This window comes from Botrytis deweyae (genome assembly GCF_014898535.1).
Source record: "Botrytis deweyae strain B1 chromosome Unknown BDEW_007, whole genome shotgun sequence".
Lineage (NCBI taxonomy): Eukaryota > Fungi > Ascomycota > Leotiomycetes > Helotiales > Sclerotiniaceae > Botrytis > Botrytis deweyae.
Window position 1 is genome coordinate 1,099,501 of NW_024066214.1, and position 26,793 is coordinate 1,126,293.

Below are 26,793 nucleotides of genomic sequence, written 5' to 3' on the forward strand. Positions count from 1 at the left end.
AAAGAAAACGGACCCGGCTTACACCTCAAGAGCGACCTCTATATACACAGACATTTGAAACTCAGCTCTCATGGTGGTGGCGCACTCATTGTCTTCATTGCTCGATCAACTCCCGCAACTCCACAGCAGGCTAGATATTGGTGACTAGACCAGCTCCTATGAGATTGGTACTTAATATCCCACATTCTGAACATCTGATCTATAACTATACATCCAGCGATCTCAAGATCTTCATAAAACCGGTCAACATCAACGTCAGAAATCAAGCAATATGTCGCGCAAACCGAGTCAGATACGCACGCAATTTCACGTCTATTTCCATTAACGGAAAGGCAACAACTTCATGATGGCAAATACTCGGCTTCCCGCAGACCTCCTCTCAGAGCACGCCAACTCAACAAGAAAAGGACCACAAGCTACAACAGATGAATGGGCTACATGGGAAATCTACTTTAACGAGAACCCGACATTTACCGCTACAGCCACAGCTAGAAAGAACCATATTGGTCTGTTCACCACCACTCTGCCCATCTCAACTGCTACCAGCTTGAGTGCTTGATTATTTGTCAGGGTGAATTCTATATATCGGCACATATAAACCCACGAGTTGGACACAACATTCCCAGAATTATCTGCATATCGCATCCTGCGAACCCCAAAACACATTAAGAGCAGGAGTATCATCTCACAGTTATTTTACAAACACTACACACATTTCATCATTTCTCTCAGGAAAAGTCCTATCATCCTACCACGAGACCAACCAGAAATCCCCAAAGCACACGAGCACTTTTCAAACCAACACCACGGCCTCAATGAAAAACGTTTGAGGACTCATTGACTGCTTTCTTTAGACATGGAAACACAAGTCGCGTTGTTTCGAGTGTCGAATCTAGAAGTAGTCTACTACTATAGAAATCAAAGCAAGTATTGATTGATAGGTACAAGTCGGCACCACGAATCTCAATCAGACCGACTCTGGTCTCTCGATCGAATGCAAGAAAACTAGCAAAGAAACTAGTGATACTGGTTTTGTGATTAGTTCCTCGAATACAAAATCGACACATGTGATATGCATGGGATTTTATACTGGGTGTCCAGATGCTGACAAGAGGATGAGAAATCTTTCAAATCGAAAACTTCATGTGTAATATGGGATATACTGAACAGGCAAGGAACCAATTATCAGCAATAAGCGATTAAATATAGCAGAGAAAGACATTAATTCCGGAGTAGGAAGTCTTCTTAGCCGCAGGAGCCGGAAACCCATCTCAGAGCATGCAAAAAATCAGAAGCCGAGAAGATGAAAAGATTACAGATGACCCGGTCATATACTCTCCCTAGGAGAAGAACAATCAGGAAGATTAGAATAGTATAGAACAATATCAATCATGCATCACATCATAAAGTTTTCCTCTCTGTGAGACACTACAAATTCGACATCTTATTTATTTCATATTATCTAGATGATATTTTCCTCAGACACACAGATTCTTAATTTGAGCCCACACATTCAAATCATCGATCATACCTAGTATCTCTAATGACGATGCTCAGTAAAATTACGATCCATGTTCGTCGGCCCCAACTCGAAGTGCTATCCCAATCCTTCCGCATACATGAAGCGCGAATCTATTATCAAAATTCTTTATTTGAGATTAATCCATAACATTTCTCTTCATGCTTACATCCGCATCTGGACTTCTAGTATCGGGTTTCATCTAGCTACCGCGTCTTGTATCAAGACACTTTCGATTCTCTCTTTGTGATTTCCGGCACAATCGCATGTTTGTGTTTCCGATTAAAATTAATTCGGAATCTGGAGTTGTAAGTCTAATGATGTAGTTATACTGCACAATCTCATTCCTAGAGAAACTCGACCTCAGCGCCCGGAGAAAGAATCTCATGAGAGAGAACCAAAAATCCTTTTGTGAGTTTACAATTTACAAGCTTTTGGGCATGCTTCATGAGAGACAGAGACAGAGACAGAGACAGAGACTGAGACAGAGACAGAGACAGAGACAGAGACAGAGACAGAGACAGAGACAGAGACAGAGACAGAGACAGAGACAGAGACAGAGACAGAGACAGAGACAGAGACAGAGACAGAGACAGACAGAGACAGAGACAGAGACAGAGACAGAGACAGAGACAGAGACAGAGACAGAGACAGAGACAGAGAGAGAGAGAGAGAGAGAGAGACAGAGACAGAGACAGAGAGAGAGAGAGAGGAATTTTGAGTTCTTTCCATCCATCTTACCATATACATCTTAATTTTACATTTACTTGAATATGAGCGCTTTCACTTCTAAGTGCCAACGATATGTCCATTCCGCCAGACACGCAGGAAAGTTTTTTTCTAAATCTAAATCTAAGACAAAGATAAAGGAGATTATGATGACATGGAGCAAAGTGCTATTCTTAAAAATATCAATCATGTTCTGGAAATGCAGGAATAAATGGATGATTGAACTATGGTGTTTAAGATGCGATTATACATATTGTAGTATGATGCACATGGAATGTAGTTTGGCAACCCAGAGTCAAGAAGAAAGAGGGTTATTTATAGGGATAGGCGAAATGTAAAATATCTGATGATATTCTATGTGTGTTCTATTTGTACTATCCAACCATAAACATGACCGCATTCACGAAATGTACTTGGAATAAAGCTCCTAAGAATTCGTAATAAGAGGCCATGACTTCAAGATTGTGATGAATCTTAATTGTAGTTAGGAGGGAATAAAACAAAATTATTCATGTAAAGCAACGGGGTAATGCTGAATATGCGTATATAATCATTCGTGTAAAGCAACGAGAGAATCCCAAATAAACGCATATAAATATATCTATCTATCTATCAAACTTCCAACTCGATACATCTTTCTTGTATGATAAGATCTTACAATACAATATCCAAATTTCACATGAAGACTCCCCCATGAGAGGATTGTAACAAAACCTTTCATTAATCCATCTACACGACATCCATTCCTTCCACATCAAATCACAGAACACATGCACAGAAATCAAGAATCCACTTACCCCTCCCTCCCCCAAACAGCCAAAACCCACAAGTCCAGAGTACTAAAACGAAACATCCCCTCCCCTTTCTCCAACCCACCAAATCTATTCGATTCATGTGGCATTATAATCATGACTCATACCTACAGCCCGAGCCCGAGCCCCAAACTCCAAACCTCAAGCCCCAGAGTACGTCACCCACATCACCCCCACGACTAATAAAAGCCATCTGATTTTCCCCAGATTCTGATCTTCATCTCTATCTTCAGAGAGCCAGGTAATTAGATAGGTAGGCTCACAGGTACCTACTGGTACGTATACCATACCCAACTCGCCACCTCTAAGAACCCGCCTCTACGTAACCGAAAAAAGCGGCGGAAATTGATCACTATTTAAAAGAACTCCAATAACTAAGATCTTTTTTTAATATAATATTAAATAATCAAACACTTAACAATAATACAGAAAAGACTCAAATTTTCATTTACTTTTTTCAAATTTCAATATTTAATTTGAAATGAATTTATAATCTATTAAAAAAGATCTTTGAAATGGTTCTCAATTTCCGCCGCTTTTTTCGGTTACGTAGAGCCCGCGAACCCCAGATTCTCCAAACCTCCGGATCCCAGAATCTTTAGGATAATTCCCGACAAAACCTAGTTTCAAATAGACAGATGAATGCAGAAAATCAAAAAATCATATACATACCATCTATCTCTAAATTTCCAATCTCCAACATAGTAAACACGACTGAAATCCCCAATCCCCAATCCCCAACACCTTCTTTCACTCCCTGACCCCAACCTCTCCCCAGCACCCAGCCCAGCACCCACCTCAAAACCCAAAATTCAACTCGCCATCAAAACGCCACATACAAAGCCAATTAGTAATTAATTATCAGCATAACGCACAATCTCCACGAGGCCGGATAATGCGGGGTCCGGGGGAGCGAGCGAGCTAGGCTTTCTTGGCATTAGTTTATTTTATTCTTGTAAGGAAATAAGTAAGTAAGTAAGTATCTAAACAAGTAAGCAAGCAAGCAAAGTAGAAAGTTAAATATCAAAAACGGAAAATAAGAAAAGCGGTTATATACGGGTTTATTTTTTACTGGGGGAAGGGGGAAGTAGAGTATTATCTAAGTATAATAGATACTTTATATACAGAGGACTATTAGTTATACGAGGAATTATACGAATAGTAATCTTATATCAAAAATTAAATAAGTAACTACCTAGTACCTAGTATATATAATGTGAAGTATATAATACGATACCTAGAAACGATGAGATGAGATGAGATGAGATTTATATCATCTACCTCTAGCTAAATTCGCAATCACGTTTTTGATAATTGGATCGTTTGTTGGATTGTTGATATATGGATGGGATGAGATGGAAATGTGCTTCTTCTGTGTGTAAGATCTTATGATTATGTGTAATCGGGGGTTCATATTTATTCACCCCCTTATCATTGGTACAATGGGGGGTGAAGAGGATCGTAACCCCCGATTATGTCAATACATACAACTGAAACGCGAAACTCACACCTCACTCACCCTACTCACCTCACATCGCCTCATCACCAATCCCTCTGTTTCAATCCCCCTTTTGTATACCCCCTTTCAATACCCCCATCCATCTTCTCAGTAACAACGAAGAAAACAAAACAAATCAAATCAAATTAAATCAATATTCCCATTCTCTAACCTCCTCTCCCCTCTCCTTCTCCCCTCCCCCCTTCTCCTCCCCTCCCCCCTTCTCCTCCCCTCTCCTCTCTCCCTCTCTCCATACATATAAACCAGAAACTCCCACACCAAACCCATCAATCACTAGGTAGGTAGATAATCCATTCTCTTAACCGGTTACACAATCAAAATCTCCTTTAGGATATACATATAATACATCTCATCTTACATATCCATATATACACATAACATCTCAATACTCCACTCCATTTCCACTCCATTTCCACTTCCTTTATATTTCTCCACCCATCCACCCATCCACACCTCCACTCCCTATAATCCCTCAAGTCCATAGTCCGTACTCCACAGACTCCATGAAAATGAAATGAGGGAATTACGGAGTATTCATTCTATTCATCCATTCCATCCATTCCATCTCCAAGATCCTTTCCACAATATCCAGAACCTCACAAGTCACCAGCTCAATCCACCCAAAAAAGAAAAGCAAGGCAATCAGAATCAGAATCAGAATTAGAATAAGAAAACGAAAAAGGAGTAAGAGAGAATATTAAGAAGTTAAAAGTGTCTAGGTACTTACGAGCCTGTCCTGTCTATCGAGTAATGAGACAGACCCAATATCCGGGAGCGGGGAAGGTATGCTGTGCTGTATGTACTCATATATGTATTAGATTTCTAGGTACCTAGGTAGTGTTTTAACGATGATGATGATGATGATGATGATGATGATGATGATGATTGTGCCGAGTGGGGTATTGGCGGGAGTTGAGTTGGCTCGGTTGGTTGAACGGTTAGTAATAATAACCTTGGTGGCCGACTGACTGACTGACTTGCTTTAATCCAAGAAAAGAAGATTCGCTCGAGAGTTTGAAATTTGCATAATGATTATTAATTGTAAAGATTGAGATTCAGATTGGATTGAGATTTGTATTAATCGTATTGTACTGTATCGTATCGTATACCCAAGTGTAATACATAAATCTTCACCACGAAGAAATATCCTACTCAACTACCTAAATACTAACTAAATAACCAGTTTCCCCTTCGTACAGAGTACATCTTTCCTTCCTGCCTGCCTTCCTTCCTGCCCCTGTCTCCCCAAATATAGAAAAATCCGGGGTATCATAGTGTTGCTAGGTAGGTATTTTGCGTGATAACCTTGTTATAGGTAATATACATTGCCCTGATACATGCATGCAGCGCCAATCGCTCATTCAAGCGAAGAAACAATGGAAATCAAAATGAAAATGAAAATCAAAATAAAATAAAACTTTTTAGGTGCCCCCGTTTCCTTTCCTTTCCCTTCCTGCCCATTTACCATTTGTGACTTGTGGATTTATTTCCCCTCCCCGTTTGTTGCGCCGTTTGTGTTGAATGCGATGAGATGAGATGAGTGGTTGTAGGTATGTATTAAGAGGGAGTGAAGTAGTAATGTAATGTTGAAAACGCCATCATAATGCTTTTAAATGTTGAACTGCGGAGGTATGCCCTTCTGCCCCAGGTCAAATCCATGCAATGTATAGTACCGCGCCGCGAAGAAAAAAATCATAGGTATCGTAATGCACATGCATGCAGAATAATCCAAGTCTCGAGACTTCTATTCTATCCTTAATCACGACGGAAAAAGAAAGCGAAAAGAGATTCTCTCAACTCCTACGCCGTTCTCGTCGAATTCCTCGAAGTCCAGCGCTCGAGAAATCCTCCACTCCGCGCACTGCGAATACTCCCATTGCTGTCCTCGGAGCTGGTCGAGCTCTTGCGTTCGCTGGCGGGTCGTCCGCTAGTGTAGTTTCCGGCGCCGCCCCGTCCAACGTGCCACATGCCTCCTTCGCTCATCTTCTTTTCGCGGGTGCTCTGTCGCTCGAGTTCTTCGTCGAAGGAGAACGGGGCTTTCTTGGAGGTGGGGAGAATGTTGCCGGCGCCGCCGCGGCCGCTGCTGAATTTAGATGAGGTTTGGGGGAGACCGAGAGTGAAGAGGGAGGCGGGGCCTCGGGCGTTGCTACCGTCGGTGGTCTTGGGGGCTTTGAATGTGTTTCCTGCTCCGCCGCGGCCGGAATGGATGAATGAGGATGTGGCGACGTGAGGGTGAGGTTCGGTGACTTGGTATCGGGTTGTCATGGTTGCGGGTGTGGTTGTTTGTTTGTTTAGTTGGTTGTTGAGGGTGTAGATGTTGGTTTGGTAGTTGATTGAAGGGTGTTTGAAAGTATTCAAAGGTTATGATATGAGTACTTTTTGAAGATTGGTTGATGAGGTGGTAAAGTTGATGTGATGTGATGTGATGTGATGTGATGTAGTGAAGTAGTTTATGGTTGAGCGTGGTAAATGTTTAGGTTGTAAAGTGAATCGATGATGAAACGATAGTAGCTTTCCAATTGTATGAGTACGTGGTAGTAATAGTAGGAGTTTGATATTGATCTGATGTATTTGAGTAATAGTAGGTAAAAGCAGAGGAATGTGGGCCAACGGTTTCTTATATCCTTTTTCTCTTCAATCCTTTTATGATTACTCCTCACTTTGTATATAGAATACATACCTAGTGCAGGAGTGCAGGTGACTCTTTTTCACAATACGAGTCATCTAACTAAAAATAAACAAAAGGTTTTTTTTCCCTTTCATTATTTCCTTGTTCAAGAATCTCTCTTTCAAATTTTCCCACGCATTTCGCATTCTAAATTTCTCACGATGTTTGACACTTTGCAGTTAGAGGTAACCGCTCTCCGCTTTGCCGTGAACTAAACCAAGGGACATGGATAACATCAACCTTGGGAAGTCATTTTCCATAACAATCCCTCGCACGTACCAACTTCCTACCAACCAATTTGAAGCAAAGTTGCCAAAGTTGTCAAAGTTCCCAAAGTTCTCGCACTCGTGATGAATTTTGTGGTTACTATTACGAAATCACTGAGCGCTAGATCCTTCTATTTCCATTCGCTTAAGGAGAAAATGCTGGAAAATGATCATTTTTAGCTTCTTCCTTGTCTATCCTGGTTCGTGTGATCCTGGGCCTCCTGGTCTTGTCCCTGGCCTCTGAGCAAACCTGGGGGTAATTGAAATTCGGACATCCAGTCGATCTTGCAGCAATGGCAACATCGTGAGAGACTATAGGGATAGTTCCAATTTCGTCAGCAATTTCGCATCAGATCTCTCATGCGTGCCAACGTGCCAAGTCGATGAATTGAGCAGAGAAGAAAAGTTACGCTTGGGACAAGTTACGAATTGGCCATGTGGTGTGTGTGGTACGGTGAGAGATTTCCTTGAGTGTCACTGAGAGTGTCAAAGAAAGTGGCACCATGTATGGGGGAGATGAGTTGATTTGTTTCTTATGCGTTTGGTAATTGTTGATCAAGTAAGTCTATGTATGTAGGTATGTACTTGACTCCTTTTGTATGTAAGTATCTCTACGTATCAAGTGTGCCCATGAAAAACGTGCTTCGTGTTATGGAAAACATCATTTCACAAGAAATCATTGAATTGTCTTGTCAACGATTAATATAATATCGCCATATATCGCCATAATCTTTCCAGATCTCATCAATTTTCTGATATATGTAAGCTTACCCATCAACTGCAGGTGTTGAGTCGTACTCGGGTAACCTCACCTCACCTAACTAACCTAAACTACGAAAGAGCCTCGTCTTACCGCCAATGAGCTTGTTTACCTGTCTGTACCTAGAGTTCTGTACCTAGGTAGTTATCCAATTCAAAATTCTCCGCCCGGCTTTAGATTTTCAGGTACCGTACCATGAAAAGCCAAAATTGTGTGCTGACAACTTATGACAAGGGCTATATTCCGCAGTGACGGCGAGATGGCGAGATGGCGAAATGGCGAAATGATGGCTTAATGTCTCAATATCTCAATATCTCAATGTCTCAATGTCTCAATGTCTCAATGTCTCAATGGACTGTCATTTTAATGCCATCATTTAATAGAAATGAACCAATGAGACCATTGTATTTAGAGACATTTTCTCTTCTGTCTCTTTTTCCTCCCTTGTTTTCTTTTTCTTCCTTGAACATCTTTCCAAATAAACCTTTCCCAGCTCCTCAAAGCTCCATAGAATTCAGAGTCAGAACTGAAAAGAGATTTTCTAGTGATGTCAACACACGGAAAACTTTTAATCCATTCCCCACAACTTCACAAGCTCACCCCTTACCAATGTAGAAGCAACAGGGCTGAAGAACACCGCTTCATTCTTCTTCCCTTGTTTTCCCCCGCAAAATCTTAACGCCCATGAAAGAAATTTTCATTAGATCCACATATGTGCATTAGACAACATTGACAGCGATCAGGAGTTGAAACGCAAGATGGAGCAACGGATGGTCGAGACTCTTGCTTCTCAATCAATAGTCATCTGCCAACCGTTTCTAGCATTGCATGATTTGCATCTTGGAGGGGAAAAATGACTCCATCGTGAACTCGGGCTTCAAAGCCGGAATGCCGAGGGTTGAAATTTTGAATAGGAGACCGAGAGCGAGGATAAAGTTTAAACGCGTACACTCATTCATTCCACTTTGATCGCTCACATTCGCCTTGTCCATAATTTCATGAAACCGAGGCTACCCATTACAGGCATTGACAGCTCATATGACCTCGCAATAAACAAAATGTGAAAATTGGAGAGATCCTAGAGGATACATTCGATGCTTCATCGGTTCGGTGCGGCGCGGCGCCCACTCGAATCAATTGACTTTATGGCCTAACCGGCGAACAGCCAAATACGATCGATTTGATTTCTCACCAAAAATAGGAGGCGCTTCGTTGGATGACAAAATCGCACACTCAAATTACATGCCAGAACATCTCAGTCTGAAGAGCCACTTGTCAAATCTGAATGAGAATATTGAAAGGAGACAGAGCGCAGGTAGGTATGTGATTTCCGATTTTGGTACACGATTTTCTTGGTCCATCGTATGGGTGGATAATTATTACGATCGTGTTTGAAGTCTTGAAACGACGGTTTGATCTTTCATCCCATCTTTCTGTCTGTATTCAAAGTCAATCATCCGTGAAGATAAACGCCCACTCATGCATACTTCTCTTCAAGCTTAGTATTGAGCTCAAATGCCATCGGATTTTAATACAGCTCGTGAACATGGATCAGTCCCATGTGTGTATTTTGTGATGATCTCGAGGAAATGGAATGGTACAAGGCGGGTTTCTATTTATATCTTTATTTTTTATTTGTCTCAGCAATGATTTGATCACAAGTTTGGGGAGACGAGGAAGAAAGGGAAGGAATCGTAAGTGCATACTTAGGTACTTGGTATACTTCGCGTGATGATAATTTTGGATTTTGGGAAGGAGTCGAGGGAGTCCCAACGCTAAGTGGCGGCCTTTGCTCGGAACAGCAGGTTTGACCACATCTTCAATTTCATTCTTCATCGCAAATTATCAAACATATGAGATTTCTATTTCATCCTCATTAAATTCCAACCAAAGTGATGTTGTTGAATTTTATTTTTTTTCACAAAACTTCTATTCCATCCCCATCAACATTGAATCAGAGGAATCTTGGTGAAGAAAACTATCATCACCAGGTTACCACACCCGCAGCAAATATTTCGAAGAATGAGAAATCATAGCAACATTCTATCCATCATGTGATAGAGTATTTCAACGTACAAGATGTATGATGGAGACAATATAAATTCCCTCAATAAAGCCTTATTGTCCTTGTTTAGTCTTTCGATGCACAAAGTTTGATCGCAAATGTCAGAACACGGATTTGCCAATCTTGTTTCTCTACTGTGTATGCATACTTCGCCACAGACGACAAAGCGAAAGAAACACACAGTTCCTGAATGTCGAGGTAAGCAATTTTTCTGGCTTACTAGGGGCAGAAATGGCTTGACCCAATACTGACTCCTCATTAACCAAGTGATATGAATATGCTGAGAGAGTATGACCAAAGGATTTCAAGGCTGAAGACCACCAGAAGTATAGGTTATCTTCAAGAGCGAAAGAAAGCAAACAAGTCAATATTGCACATTACAGTATTCTTGAAACCCGGACCCAAAATATCACACTTTTGCTCATGGAGGACGAAGATCAGGACATTCTTGGAATTGGGCATTTCTTTACCAAGTAGAATCTCATTCATACATACTAGTTACGTATGCTGACAGTCACATGCAGATCTTCTCCCTTCAATCGAACCATATTCCTTCATCAGCCAATTCTATGATAGTCTTCATCAGAACCCTACAATCATGATGTTGTTTAATGTGGTGCAACAGGATCAGTGGAAAACGCGTGACTGTGGTGTGGTATCACATTGAGACTTAGTGGATCAAAACCTTCTTGTTTTACCCATCTGGCAGTGATTGTTACTTTCAATCCCTATTGACGAATCTGGACACCGGAAACTACAGAAAATTACCAAAGAGGGCTCACGATGTACCTGATCGCCCTCACTCACATATTTTTGTCATATAGCACGACTTTCATGGACGTGCTGCGGAATTTATGGCCGTTCATATCGATGAGATGAATCAATCACACCGGACATATGTATAGTATATCTCCATGACCATGTCACAACTATGCGGAGAAATTCGTTCCATTTTTGTGGCAAGAAGATAGCAACGTACGATATTACAATCCCGAGGTTCATATAGTACACGCGAAAAGGCGGAAAAAGAGGAAATGTGACCCGCCCCGGAGAATGGATCAACTGATTCGCTTGACCTTCGTCTCGCATATCGATCACTACATTTTCTTTGGGAATATTATCAGTCAGATGGCCGGTTCCATAACGTCGGAACATTCTATTGACAAGTTGCATGCATCTACAGCCGCTAATTTCATGTTGCACTACTTAATCGTTCTGGCTGTATATCGAGATTTTGTGTTTTCTGTCACTTTCTGAGATGGGTTTTCTATTGTAAGCCTGCCGGTTGAGGTGTGCTCCTCATTGGGGATCAAACGAACGAACCAAGGGAAGAAATGGCATATCGACAATGGTTCACCAAAAGAAGGTGTGGAAATGCTGGCACCAATCAAAAAAAGATGAAGTTTTCATTGGTTGATTCGAATATGTTGTGCAAGCATTTTCTTAGTGAGGTTATGGGCTTCAAAAGCATGCGCCAGTATTTGGTGATTGTTTTCACCCAATGTGGAAGACACCAATGGTCAAATCAGGAAGCAGTTGAGGATTCCCTGGAATTATTTGTCAAAGACCTTATCCTTATCGGCAATGAGCTAATTGACTCTTGGCCGCAGTACAAGATTTACTCACACGCGTTTGCACTATTGCCATCAGTTATGTCGTGCCCCCCTGTGGCGTATTTGACACTCACGGGAAGCGAGAACAATCGAAGAAGAAAAGTTGGAACTCGTTTCGAATTCAATCTCGAACACCGAATCATGTTCATTCATTCAAAATATGGCAATGGGAAAATCAATTCATTTTATCCGCAATCATCAGAAAACTCCTAAGGGCACCTCCCATACTCGCAAAAGTAACGCGGTACGCTTTCCCACCGTCGACACCCAGAAATAATGTCCCCGTGACAAATTTCAGCATTTGTACGCCATCCATGTTCCTTGTGCTTCCTCCAATCGCCTCGACCAAATCGGAACCCCTCATGTAAATAAACACTGCGAATGAAGAGTACAGAGATACAATATCCCACGTGCAATATCTGAAGACTGGTATAGGTTGACGAACCAAGCTCGATCGAAAAACTGGAGTTTGTGCGGTTAAGTCTTCATCTCAAGGTAGCACCGAATTTTGCTGTAAACCATAAGGAAAGAATACGGAAAAGGCACCTTGACACCAGCAAAAGGACTGTCACCCCCCTTCGATAGTATGACCTGTTGAAATACTCTTTTAATTGGCTTCTCAAAGTGTGGTACTCGCAACTGAGAAGGTTTTCGAACCATCGACTCCCGTCATGCCATTGTTCAGTATTCCGAATCATAAAATGACCCGAGTCACAAAGCTGCCCTTGTACATCCGACAAATTAGTTGCATCCCGATAGATTGATCATGAAGACACATCCTTCCGAAGCCGCAGAAAAGATCCGCAACCATCAACTCCATTTCTTCTAACAATCGGTCTCAATGGTACCCAATTTCGAGCCTTCTTCCGTCTGTCTTTCCGTGTCTACCGTTCCGAACAACCCTCGAATGGTCATGTATGACCGGGTCCTACTCTCCATGCTATAACCCTGAAATTTGGACCCCTTGCTTCATAGTTCCAGATCTCTGCTCAGTCCTAACCTGATTAAGGATAAATTTTAGGGCAAGGTATTCCATTCTCCACATTCGGGTCTAACCAGCGGGTGAACTGCTAATTCATTTGATACCGAAATCATCAGAAAAAATAAACGCCAAAATCTAACAAGGATAAAATTCGTCCCCTGTTTCCGACTCGCGGTACATCAGGAGCTCAGTTATCTGACAGTTCTGCCACTATGGCTGTTCTTGCTCCTTCCAGAAGAGTGCCTCACTTCCCGATTTCTATGAGCCGGTACAGTCTGCAGATTATTGGAATAGTAGCTTGCAGAACTGGAGTGATATGGGCAAGGGCGGTGAGATACTCCGGTGCCTCCGCAAGGATGACAAGGTGGTCTAAGACATCTTGTTAGAGTCTATGAATCTGAAAAAACAATAAGGTTGGTGTGGAAGTGAAGCTTGGCATAGAGGTATTAAAGATGAATACATACTCTCGTGGGGAACCACCGCAATACTGACAATTCCCTAACACATTGCCATTGAAACAGCAGTCATAGGCTTCGCTAGAGTACGACATTATAGAATTGACGATACAAAGTTTGATGGTGCTCAACTGCGGTAAAGGTGGAATGGTATGTGAAGATGGATATATCTTCGATGATGTCAAAGCTAGAAGGCTTCCAATAATTCAGAGAAGTCTCTTAGCTTGTGTGTGGTCGTAGGAGTAAATCACAATTTCTTCGAAGTACAAAGTGGAGGGTTGTGAGGATTCCAAATTTCTCACTTTGTTGCAGTGATCTCCATTCATCTTATACATCTCATATTCTCTAGCATCTCCCATCAGCTCCCATCAATGATAGAACCCCCACACTTTATTGAGGTCAGTCAAATTCCACCCCTTGCATTTTCTTCCTCACCGTCAGCTTCTGTTTTTAGCAGAAGAGAAGAAACAGTATACACCGTCAGATATCGTGAGAAATCACCCGGATAGATCTATGCACATGGTATTAGGCACCACTTTCCTCAACAGGCCTCACCGCTCCTACTTGAATTATTGAAACAAGGAAAATTCTTGTCCTCTTCTCTTTTATCTCTGTCTCTCATGCCATCATTGGCTACTCGCGAAGCAAGAGCAATTTATGAGGGGCTCAAATATGATCCGCTGATCTGATATCTCTCCTAGTGGATATGCCGGTAATATGCTAATACTTTACAATATAAAACTTGGGGGTTATTTTGATTACGCCATCGTTGCCGATAACTATGGATTGGCTTCTTCCTATCATTTTTGATTTACCAGCGGAGTGGACCTTACACAACATAAGATTCTATGAGCAGAGACGTTTTACAGATGACTTTGGCTTGAAATTCAAAAAGTCGAGGGCGCTATGCGTATAGCGCCAAAACGGCCGCTGCGAAACAGAGATTAAGTACCTACTGGAAGAGCAAACCTCCGACTTTCGTACGAGATAACACAAATTTTTTGTCACCCGAAACGATCTGAACTCGTGGGTGCTTCACGATACCTGTTAATCTTTCAATTGCTTTAATTAACTGTGTACTCTCGCTAATAGTAAAGTAGCAGGATTGGGATAGCTCAACCAATGGCACGAATCTTGCACACACTAAATTGACGGATAAAGTACCATCGATATGTTGCCCCTTGTCTCCAATGCACAGAAGCTGGCTCCAAACCACCGGTTTCATCTAACATTGTAGTGGTGCCTCGTACCCCATTCCGAGACTTACCTCCCACTCTTCCTAAATACCCCACCACAAAACTAGACCTTCAGTTCTCAAAACAATCATTCATACATTTCATGATAGTTTTTGGAGCGAATTCTGTAAGTTCAACCAACCCTATTATTTACCATATACAACACCGTCCCGGAGACCTCGAGGTTTCATGCACATAACAGGCGGTTAGCCGTAACTCGGGATTACAACATAAGTGGCTGACTTGGTCATTCTTCTATTCGCTGATATGCAACGACTTATGTCGTGCGTGCGAGACGCTGTGCAACCGCCCCTCGAAAACGAGGAATTGATAGTTCCATACATTCGATTTAACTCCCGTCGATTGTAAATCGCAAATCGAAATGTCATATGTATAGGATGATCTACATGAGTATGTAGGGGTTGTAATCCATTATCATCATTGTTATCATTATGTGTGGTTTTCAAGGAGGTTTGGTAATGAGAGGAGTCTCGTTGAGTGGGGGTTATGCCAAGTGTCGTGATGACAATAATGAACCCTGGAGAAGTAGGAAAGAGCCTTATTCTCACATTGGCCGAATGAGCGCTAGCCACGAAGTTTTTGTGCAAGTTACCAAGGTGTAAGAAGTAATAGATGGCGAGGCGCTCGCTTTCCTTCCCCAATTACACCTTTTACTTTCTCCCCTTTCAAGCGAATCAGTAGATCAAACCTGTCGAAAGTTGAAGTATAAACTTCCACTCTAATATACATCTTTGTACCACATCAGTCCATTCTGTGTCAATTACTACATTTTACTTTTTAATCTTCGCATTGATCTATCCACAGATACTCTCTACCCACAGACATTCTCATATGGTTATCGACTTCCTGCACATTTGACTGGTGTGCGTCATCGATGGAAACATGATAAATCGCATGTCACCGCTTCTATGCACATTTTTCTGATCCCACACGGTATGGTCCCTGCATTTGCAAATTCTTTTCAGACAATCTCAAGACTGATAAGATATAATCTATCATACCATTATCCTCAGGGCTGAAGGTTGGATTGCATATTAAAACGCCGTTTCGTTCGTCGGAGTCGGGCAGAACCCGTATATGTGCGTATCCGCTATACGAACCGCAATACTACCTGGCTAGTTCCCCCATTTGGAAGATGATTCAATCAACTTTCCTAAGTCAGAACAATCATACCCAAGTACACCTTCCCGAGGCCATGGAACCAATTGTTCAAGTACCAATTGAGCCCTGCCGTCGGAAAGAAGAGGTCTCCGACAGATCGCAATCGACGCAAGTGTCCGTTCCTTCCATCCATCCTTCCTTTCAATTCGCGTTTCATCCGATCAAGATCACTGTTTCTTCATGATTAGATATGATAAGTCTAATTTAACTTCTCCACTCGGACATAAGCTAGTCTTAGTGGCGTGAGTTGAAACGGACAATGGTTGCATAGTATCGCGATCCTTTCAGTCGGGCTCTTCACCGTATACGCAAGTAGCCGTTAGGTATTATATATGCTGAATCCATGAATTTCTTAGCTCTGAAGATGACTTCAAGGATCTCCATACAGACATAGATAAGTGTCTTGGTTCTTGCAAGGTCCCTCGTGGATCCTTACAGTCCTTCGCATATTGCATGCATGGTGACGATGGTTTCAGATGCCAACGGTAAGCTATTTGACCGAATCGAAATAACCGGTATCCGAAACGTTACGTCGAATAATGATGTACGTCAACTTATGAGCCCGACTCCCTTCGTTGCTTCTTATTCGCTTGCAAACATCATCACTATCCATATTCTCACCACATGCGTCAAATCATACCACCTTGATAGCAAAAGAGCCCCCAAACACACATTCGTTCAAAACTTACTCACCACCCCATTTCTTCACAAGTTGACCAATCCCCTTCTTGCAGAAATAGACACTGTGGTTATATATCCCGTGAAATGGCTTTCTTACACGCATAGATGGGTAATATATATGTGCAGCCATCCGTTGTGCATATTGCATGCAGTCATGTATGCGTATTATGTGCTTACTTTCTCTTCGGTTCTTTGTCTTTCTGTCGCGCTCTTTCATTACCCCACTACGCAGTTTCTTGAATTTGGGGTTTGGAAGGAGGAAGATGAGTCTAGATTGTGTTGATGATTGGGGAAGGTGCGAATTTGGGGGTGGGGTTGTGGGTTGTGGGTTGGGGGTGGTATAGTGTAGTTGATTACTAGTGTATTACTCACACGGTGAGTATGGGTAAATAGATGGGTAAATGAGAGTTTGTATTGGTATATGTCGCTGTGATATGATGTGATGCAATGTAATGTAAGGTGTTCATTGTATTGTGGTGGAGATATATGAAGAGTGAGAGTGAGTGAAGGGGGGAATTGGGAAGGATGATGATGATGATGATGATATTCGGTGAAGTGATGTGATGTGCATGTATGTAGTATATATGCATGTATCAGGGGAGTATTTGCATTGGATTCGATTCAGCTCGGCTCAGCTCGGCTCAGCTCGGCTTGGTGGAGGGTGATGAATTCGATTGGATTGGATTGGATTGGAAAGGATTAGATTTGATCAAGTCTTGTGAGAATAAATGCAGAATGTGCGTGGAATGGGAAGGAAAGAAAAATATTGTAGTTGGAAGGAAGAGGGAAAGCGTGGTAGTAGTGAGGCTGTGGGTGGGAAATGAATGTCCTGGGAGGACATGAATCTTCATCCTCAGACCCAATACGAAAAATAGTGATGTACATGAGGTGGGTTCCCTAGTATTGAGAGATAAGTTACTCCTCTTTTTCCAGTTTGCTTAACAAGAAGATCATGATCCTCGGCAAAGGAGAAATAGCTCATTAGCGCTAGACGCGTATCTATAATCCTCTAGAGATTGGAGGTTAGGAATGTGAGGATGATTTGGAAATGGATATTGAGAATGGTGTCTTGATGGATTTGGTTGATGTTGTATGGAGTGTGGAGTGTGTAGTGCACGGGATTTCTGACTTGATTTGGATATCGGGGAGTTTTTTTTTATTCCTATGGAAGGGGGGGGGAGTCATTAGGGTTTTTGGTGCTTGTTTTCTAGTATACTCATCTTTATATACCTACCTATCGCTTTTAGTTTGCGTAGTTGAAACTCGCGGCTATGGAAATTTTGAGTTGAGATTTCAAATTTGATGGAGAGATGGAGTTTTGCTATCTTTTTTTTGTGTACGAGACTGATTTTGGTAGAGGGAGTGAGTTAGTTGATGATTACATATCTTTTACTGGAGTATAGTAGGTGATCATGCTTCTTGTCTCTGTTTCATGACGGGTTTGTGAACGTTACTGGCCTGCTTTTGGTAGGGTAATGTATATGTTCTTATTTCATGGTAGCTATCTATTCATCATTGTGTATCTTCTTTGGCTTCTGGGATAAGGTTAGTGCTGAATTTCTGACTTGGAGATATGTGTTCTAGTATGAACATTTGTAGAAATTTCAAGAGATAGATTTTTGAGGTTTTGGTGTTCGTGTTAATCTTGGTATTGATGTTAATGCTGCTACGAAATCATTTTAATTTGTGTACTATTGAGAATAGTGGATCATCATGAATGACTGGTTCTTGTATCTAGCTAGTATAAAGGAAGCAATTTATAATCCTACTTTCTACATGCTAGCTACTTTGGCTTACAACAATCATATGCAAATTCGACTCTCCACACTTATCCCTCTCAATAGTCAAGTATGTCTAACAAGTCTTGTCCTCCAGTGAAAGAACGTTGAAATTCCTGGTGTCCTTTTCCCGTAAAGATGTATCAAATCCCTCTAAACCAGCCCCATCCCTAGAATATTTCAAAACAAATATAACCATAATTCACATACCTTTCAAAGAAGACCCAAAAGCAACCTCACTCATTCCTTTTCTTTAAAGTAACAACTCCACAAATAAAAGTTGTTTAAACCCATCCCTCCTACATCTTTCCAGTCCTTTCACTGCCCTAACCTAACATTGCTTCATGGCACAACTTCGGCTCTCGGAGAAACAATCCCCCATTCCAAGAACCAATAATAAACAGTACAACCTCGTGATCTTGACACTTCGAACTCGTTTGTTGCATGTCTGAAATAGTTGATTTCCTTTTTTCTGGGTTTTCCACGGTTTTTTTTTTAACTTTTTTGGTTTTTTGAAAAAAGTTGGCTTGATGAAAAGTTGATTCAACTTTTTCGCTAAGAAAATATCAGAAAGTTGGAAATATCACATTTTGAAAATTCGATTGCAAATCGATGAATTGTTATTTTGGGGATGAAAAGTTGATTTTTGGATTGGGAGGCTCTTGATTTATTTATTTTAGTTGTTTTTATTGGGATTGTAGATGGATTCAAGGAAGAAATAGTTGATTGAAATGTGTGTGTTTTCAATATATTTGTTCGCTTGGGATTGGATGTGAGGTTGGTGAACGGCTATTTCCACAAATGGTGGGACTGAAGGCTGATGATTTTGGGATATGTTGGAAAAATACTTGCTGGAATAAAGTTGACAGGAAGTTTTCCAGGGTTTGGGGTGGAAGAGGGGATGCGATATGTGTGTTAATCTCAAAGTTGAGCTTGCAGTAGTAGCGTTGTCCAGCTATATTCTTCTCGCTTGTTGATCTTTATATGTTCCACCGCGCTTTGCTATAGTTTATGCTTATTTTATGCTTGATTTCCAATTGTTGCTAGTGAGATCTTCTTCGTTTTGTGGATAACTCAAAGTGAGTTGGGAGAATTGGAAGACGTCGGGTTGGAAAACTTGATAGTAGGGAGTTTAGTTCACTTGAGAGCTTTATGAGCCTCTTTATCTTCGGTCAGGAGCTTGGGAGTATCTGTCTCAATACAACAATCCATGATGTTGTCACTGTGCGCAGTGAACTTTTTCACAACATAAAAAGTAGGTTGGTTAGTGGAATGCGTATTGATCATGGAGGTCGTATTGATCTGACCAAATTGGAAGTACAGAAGTGGAAATGATATAGATATAATGGTGCTAGTGCACATACTTTAGGTCAGAACTTCCTACGTAACTCCATATAAAAACTTCGTAGCCAAATCCCTGCTGTATATGTCCCACTCAATAGTTTGCTCACCTGTTTTTGTCTTTCTTCTTTCAAAACGGCAAAAGTGGTTGTATGGATACTGATGAATGCTTGAGTTCAACTACGTCAGAATATTTCATAATGGCTTAAGGTTTTACTGCGGGAAAACCCCGAAATGAACAGTGTGATCGAGGTAATTTCAAAAAGTCCATACCCGCAACATAGATCTAAGCGTATCTATCTGGGGTATTCTGATTACTATTCATTGAAAAGGAAGTTCAAAGGCTCCATGAACCCCTGCGCTAGTTCAACTAAGAGTTGTTTCGAGTTAATCCGAGTGGCACAATGTATGTCTGTTGGCTAACAAGCATGCTGGCATTGCATTTCATCATGGAAGCGAGACTTCGACCCTTTTAGGTGAGTACATCGGCAACTTCAAGTGGGCAATTAAACAACACATTAATCTTTGATATTCAAGAGTCTATCTAGCTATAGAAAGTATCTGCTCAAGTGCAGTAGCACTGGGTGGTTCTCGTAAGTAAGAGTCGATACTTCAACCTGAAGTATTCTTACTGAAGAAATATCATCATAGCGGTTATCTGTAGAGAATAAATTCTTAGAGAGCAGAATAATATATATTTCGAAAGATATATTGATCGCTCTCGTATCAAGCAGGAACGTGATGAATAGAGTGGGTTGACGTGCCGAGCTTTCAGCGACCAAACCAGTGGTTTACCCGACTTGATGGTGACGTACTGACGATATGTGTTATTGCGTGCAAGCGATCGGCTGTCATAGCTCAGGGGTGGCACAAACAAGACAATAGATTGCCGGGCCCCATGTTTTATTCTGGAGACCAGAGCGGGGAAATCTTTATCCAGATGTCCGTCAGCTAGTCTCCACTAAACATGGAAATTAAGCATGATAATTAAGTTGACCATACCAATGCCGACAACATACCTTCTTTCAATGATGCTCCAGTGATTGGTAAATCAGAATTTCTAATTGGTTGGGTAAGTCTATACTATGGTATGGTATCTGTTTAGTTAAGCAGACGTCAAAAGACAACAGACCTTCGATATCAGTTAAGGTGGAGGATTGTTATTCTTGCTCAAAGGTTCGCCTGGCTTTGGACATCCTGGCTCAGATGGCCAATCATCCCCTTAAGGATCACTGAGCAATCACATGTAAGCTGCAAGGAGAAAATTTTTGTAGTCCGTGGATTCATTCACCTTGTGTATCTTGTCACAGTGCTGTGGTTTTCAATTCTTGAAATCTGATTACTATTCCCCAGGATCAGTTATGAGATAGGCATTCCGAAAATTATTGAGGTTGCATTGCCAAGGCTTGGCAATGTCACTGCCGCGTGTATCCAATCCACTTCCTCCTGCTATGTCAGTAGTGGTTGTCCGTCGACATTGCGTAAATTAATTAACCTTAACGGTTAGCTCCCCGCTATCTGGGCGGGACCCCACTCGGAAGACCCCTCTGGTGATGCGATTTGTCCTGCATTCAGGTACAATCTGCGGTAAATCTTTACATATGGGCCTTCAGAATGTAGGTATATTGACCAATGATGTGTATCTGAAAGTAATAAGTGAGGTTTGGAAAGCATATATAAGGGAGCATCATCTACTTCTACATTGAAGTATCAACACAGTTTGCAGCACATCTACTTCTCCAGCTTGAAATCAGAAAATTCCATCAAAATGAAGCTACAACACCTCTCTGTCCTCGGCCTTCTAGCCACACCACTTCTTGCCCACAAAGAAGTTTCATCAGAGGTGCTTAAACGTTCCGCAGACCTCTCCAAGCGATGCGCTTCCGGAACTGCAAGCTACAACAAACGTCGATATGAACGACGAAATGCAGAAGCTCTCGCCAAACGAGCTGGAAACACAACATACAGTATCACCACCGAAGCGCCTTACTATGATGTCCTCAAAAATGACACTTGTGTCTTGGCCGCCGACGTCACTGCTGGTCCATACTACTGGCCTCGATCCGAGACTCTCCGTCAAGATATGACCGAAGACCAAGTCGGTGTTCCTCTAATTCTCGATGTGGGAGTTATCGATATGGCGACATGTGAGCCACTTCCCAATGCGCTCGTTGCCTTTTGGCATTGCAACGGTACTGGTGTTTATTCCAGTTTCACCGGTCGAGACGCCAATGTTCCGTTCCCCACTCTGCTTCAGGAGTTGAACGTCACGGATTTCGTATACGGTGTTACGGATATCCACACAGATGATGAAACTTGGTTGAGAGGAATGTGGCCTACGAATGATGAGGGAATGTTGGAGATGAAGACTGTTTTCCCTGGTTTCTATTCTGAAAGAACTATTCACATTCATGCCCAAGGTAAATTTTTCTCTTTCCCGCATATATAAATCCTTATTTTCGCATCAAAGTTCTGCATTCATTTACTAACACAAAAATGTAGTTTTCACTGACTATGTTCTCCACTCCAACGGTACCGTTTCAACCGGAAACTTAAACTCCATCGGTCAATTCTATTTCAACGACACTGTTACCGAGACAATCATGGCTCAGGAACCATATGTGAGCCATACTCAAATCGAGCGCACCACCAATGCTGAGGATAATTACTACACGGGTGGATTCGCACGTGGATACAATCCAGTTATGGATATTGTTCCAATTGATGGAGAAGATATCACCAAGGGAATGATTGGGTATATTACCATGGGAATTGACACTACAAACCACCCTGTGTTGGACCCCCCTAGACCCTCCTCCTAGATAAAGCTGGATGCGGTATCGTGGAAAATTACTGTGTAATAATTGGCTGGTTAGATGCTTGTAGATAGACTGGAATATGCACAAGTTGCAATGTAGATACGAAATATCCGATGGGGGGTTACCGGGTGTATGATGAAAAAATTGGAAATTTTAAAATTTTCCCATCAATGGCTTTTATAACTTCTCAATATCATGATTGAATTCATTCTATACATATCTGTGCATAAAGCACTCTCGAATAGTGTAAATTAAATTTTAGTTGAGTCTTAGAAAAACCTTCAAAGATACGCATCATGAATTCAAAATCATGAATCAAGCTTGTCTTGCAACACCTCTTTTCGATATCATGCTTTTTCTGAATCCTTTTATCACATTCATGATTCATAACACACCATAAGTGTTGTTGAATTACTCTTATCATCTCTCGCACTATCTTTCTGCCTTTCTGGCAAGTCTGACAGCTCCACATGAAGTGGCAGATGTCAGATTTTTGACTGTGAACTTCAATCATGAAAATCTAAATTTTTTCGCAACAGCCGAGAAGTGTTGTTCAGTTTATTCCGTGCATGCTATTTAATGAAAGATCACACTAATGTGCATGGTTAGTGTGTTAACACAGCGTAATGAAGATCACTACTTGACGCTCCAAATTCTCTCCTTTTCTCATCCTGTTTCCTCGATTCACTGCTGTCAAATAGCGTGCTCGAGTAATAATAAATAAATATCTAATATCAGCACTATAACACGATACTGAGCGCAGTGAGATCGTCATCACCGAACTTCTCTTAGGAACCATATTCTCCACCTACAAATATATTACCACTAGAGCATGTAGATCTTCATCCTGACTCTCTTGTTATAAATAAGTTGAAATCCAATCCATCAATAGAATATCGAACAAGAGATAACCAAAATCCCTCCATTAGCTTCATCTCATTCATCTTAGCCTTTTACTCTTTAGCCAGAAGGTCCTTTTGGAGCTTATTTCTCAAAACAATACTTATCTTAAAATAGCCATTAGACATCTAAGATGTTGAACATACCACGATACCATATCATACCTCTTTCCGGGCTCGTTTCTCCTTGGCGATAAATTCCATTTCTACTTCTGGTAGCGCAACGAAGAGAAAATAATATCTTAACCCTCTCGGCAACTTTCTTTGACTTACTCTTTTCCTTCGCGGGCCTGGAGTTTCTTGATTCTTTAGGTCCATTGCTGAAATAGAAGTCTAATCGTTATTAGTAACCATTATTATTTGAATGTTTCAAATATTCCCGAGACTTTATCACACTCGCTCACTGGCCTAGCCACAAAAATTCAATATTCCCCCAAACATCTCCCTTTCTCCTCCATCCCTTTCACTTCACAACCTCTGATTTACGTCCGCATCACTCCTTCAAGCTTCTAGCTATAGCCCGAGAATAAAAAAGTTAGTAACTGATTTATCAAGTAGCCGAAACTCGAAAAACACGTCTAGATACTCTTTTAAACCCCAAACCAGGAATTCTATATACCTTCTCCTCTAATTACAAATTAGCAAGAACAAATATATAAAAACATGAACTCTATGAAACGAAATAACAAAATCAGTATATATATATAAAGTTACAGGTCTTAATAATCTAAGCATATGACTTTAATACTGAACTAAAAATCAGACTTCCCTTTTCTGTAAATGAAATAAGTTATTCAGTAGTAATTAAAACTAAATTTCAAGTTAAATTGTTGATACGGATATATATGTACTAATAAAAACCTCCTCGAAAAGTATAAACAGTTAATGTAATTGTATTCACAAAACCATAAACATAATTCTTAATTACATTATATCTCTTCTGACTCTTGAATATCCCCTGTACGAAAATAAGTCCTTCTATTTCTCAAAAAATATAATCTATATTATTCATCTTGATCTTTATATACAATTATCATCATCATATAATATTATAATCATTTATTCCTTACTGTTTATTTCTCTCTTATTCATTGTTTATCATTTCTAAATCATCAGACAAAACTCACAGACCCACTCCACTCCACCACCCCAGCCCAGTACCCCCTTTTATAAGCGAGCGAGCGAGCTACTAATCATCTCCATCTCCATCTCCATCTCCACCAGATTAAAGTACCAAATACATTTTTATTCATCTATCTAATTTATTCTTATACTTTCATTCTCATTCTCATTCTCATTCTCATTCTCATTCTCATTCTCATTCTCATTCTCATTCTCATTCTCATTCTCATTCTCATTCTCATTCTCATTCTCATTCTCATTCTCATTTTCTATCTCTACACCTAAAACACTAATCTCTCATATCATCACAATTCGAATATTAAGCTAGAGCTGCGCTAGATATAATAACTCGTCAACTTAATTTTCGTATGATTATTTATTCTCTCTTTCGTTAATTCAGATAGATACCTATCTAGTTAAACATATAGAATATAATATAATAAAATGAAATAGAATTAATAAACTCATCATCTATATCTCACTCTAACTTTTAACTTTCCTCTATATTATAATCATTTTTACAATCGAATCTCTAAACCCTAACCCTAACCTCTAAAAAATCTCTAAAGTAAAATATAATAAAATACAATAAAACACCATAAACAAAAATCCTCGTAATAATTACAACTTTAATCTTCAATACATATATACTAAATAAATATCTTTAAACCCTCTCTTCTCTCCATCTCGATTAGTTTAGTATATATTTTCTCTCTCTCTCTCTCTCTCTCTCTCTCTCTCTATCACTTTATTACATTATCCCCTCTTATTTCTTTCTACTATAATTCTCTATACTGATAATTAAGATTTACTACTAAATCAATATCTATACCTATACCTAATATATACATCTAAATATCTATTATATTACTCTCTTCTTTAATACTATAATACTATAATACTATAATACTATAATACTATAATACTATAATACTATAATACTATAATACTATAATACTATAATACTATAATACTATAATACTATAATACTATAATACTATAATACTATAATACTATAATACTATAATACCATTCATTCATTCATTACCATCCATTTATTCATTACCATACATTAACAATAACAATAACAAAAAATACCAATTCAACCAATTCAATCATTCAGCTCCCAGCTCCCAGCTCCCAGCTCCCAGCTCCCAGCTCCCAGCTCCCAGCTCCCAGCTCCCAGCTCCCAGCTCCCAGCTCCCAGCTCCCAGCTCCCAGCTCCCAGCTCCCAGCTCCCAGCTCCCAGCTCCCAGCTCCCAGCTCCCAGCTCCCAGCTCCCAGCTCCCAGCTCCCAGCTCCCGGCTTCTAACTCCTAATTCCTCTCCACCCAGCACTCATATATTCCCCTCTAACACATACCCTCATCCTCTTCCTATCCTCCAAAAAACCCCCTAAGAATTCGTTTTCCTTTTTCATATAATTAACAGCTATCTTAAAATCGACAATCTTAATTCTTTCCCTCTCCCTCTCCCTCTCCCTCTCCCTCCCCCTTTCCCATCTCATTCCCTTCATCCCTCATAATAAATACACCCCCCCCCCCCCCCCCCCCCCCCCCCCTAAGAAACCCCTTTTAAAAAAATTCCTTCACCTTCTATTTAATTTTCTAATTTCCAATTCCTAATTTCCAATTCCTAATTTCCAATTCCTAATTTTCAATTTTCAATTTTCAATTCCTAATTTTCAATTTTCAATTTTCAATTTTCAATTTTCAATTCCTAATTTTCAATTCCTAATTTTCAATTTTCAATTTTCAATTCCCAATTTTCAATTCCCAATTTTCAATTCCCAATTTTCAATTCCCAATTTTCAATTCTCAATTTTCAATTCCCAATTCCCAATTCCCAATTCCCAATTCCCAATTCCCAATTCCCAATTCCCAATTCCTAATTCCCAATTCTTAATTCCTTATATAGATAATTTACAACTATTAGATAAGAAAGAAATAATATAATATAACGATACAATAATATAATATAATACAATATAATATAATACAATACTACCCAGCCAATTTCTAACTTCTAACCACCTCTAGATAGGTACTTACCTACAAGTTAACAACTTGATTTTACAGTTTCAAATTTCTAAGTGGGCAGAGATCTTCCGAAATCGAATCCAATATCCATCCCATGATATATAAAACATTCAAAACATTCTTCATCATATACCTCTCCAAATACTCAACTGAAGACCATACACCACGATTACATTTTATTATTCAATTACAAGTTTTCTATTTTTTTTTGTATTTCCTATTCATATTTTATTATCTCAGCATATTTATGTTTCAGGACTACCCCGTTGATAGTTGCACCAACTAACTCCCAACTACCCCCTATCCATCC

General features: G+C 40.3%; 5 protein-coding genes across 5 annotated transcripts; 2 read left to right on the plus strand and 3 right to left on the minus strand.

Moving 5' to 3' along the window:
- Window positions 1–1,959: 1,959 nt before the first annotated feature.
- On the plus strand, window positions 1,960–2,274 carry EAE98_004050 (uncharacterized protein; the record flags this gene model as incomplete). Its single annotated transcript, XM_038951670.1, has 1 exon — window positions 1,960–2,274. The coding sequence occupies one exon, from the start codon at window positions 1,960–1,962 to the stop codon at window positions 2,272–2,274; it is 315 nt and encodes a 104-aa protein (XP_038812143.1).
- A 4,105-nt stretch (window positions 2,275–6,379) lies between these two features.
- On the minus strand, window positions 6,380–6,844 carry EAE98_004051 (uncharacterized protein; the record flags this gene model as incomplete). The annotated part of the gene is made up of 1 exon (XM_038951671.1): window positions 6,380–6,844. One exon carries the CDS (start codon window positions 6,842–6,844, stop codon window positions 6,380–6,382), a length of 465 nt encoding a protein of 154 aa, XP_038812144.1.
- A 5,282-nt stretch (window positions 6,845–12,126) lies between these two features.
- On the minus strand, window positions 12,127–12,315 carry EAE98_004052 (uncharacterized protein; the record flags this gene model as incomplete). Its single annotated transcript, XM_038951672.1, has 1 exon — window positions 12,127–12,315. One exon carries the CDS (start codon window positions 12,313–12,315, stop codon window positions 12,127–12,129), a length of 189 nt encoding a protein of 62 aa, XP_038812145.1.
- Window positions 12,316–13,124: 809 nt separating this feature from the next.
- EAE98_004053 (uncharacterized protein) lies at window positions 13,125–13,483 on the minus strand (the record flags this gene model as incomplete). The annotated part of the gene is made up of 2 exons (XM_038951673.1): window positions 13,125–13,302; window positions 13,398–13,483. The coding sequence occupies 2 exons, from the start codon at window positions 13,481–13,483 to the stop codon at window positions 13,125–13,127; spliced, it is 264 nt and encodes an 87-aa protein (XP_038812146.1).
- A 7,890-nt stretch (window positions 13,484–21,373) lies between these two features.
- On the plus strand, window positions 21,374–22,427 carry EAE98_004054 (uncharacterized protein; the record flags this gene model as incomplete). The annotated part of the gene is made up of 2 exons (XM_038951674.1): window positions 21,374–22,025; window positions 22,108–22,427. 2 exons carry the CDS (start codon window positions 21,374–21,376, stop codon window positions 22,425–22,427), a joined length of 972 nt encoding a protein of 323 aa, XP_038812147.1.
- Between the last annotated feature and the right edge of the window lie 4,366 nt (window positions 22,428–26,793).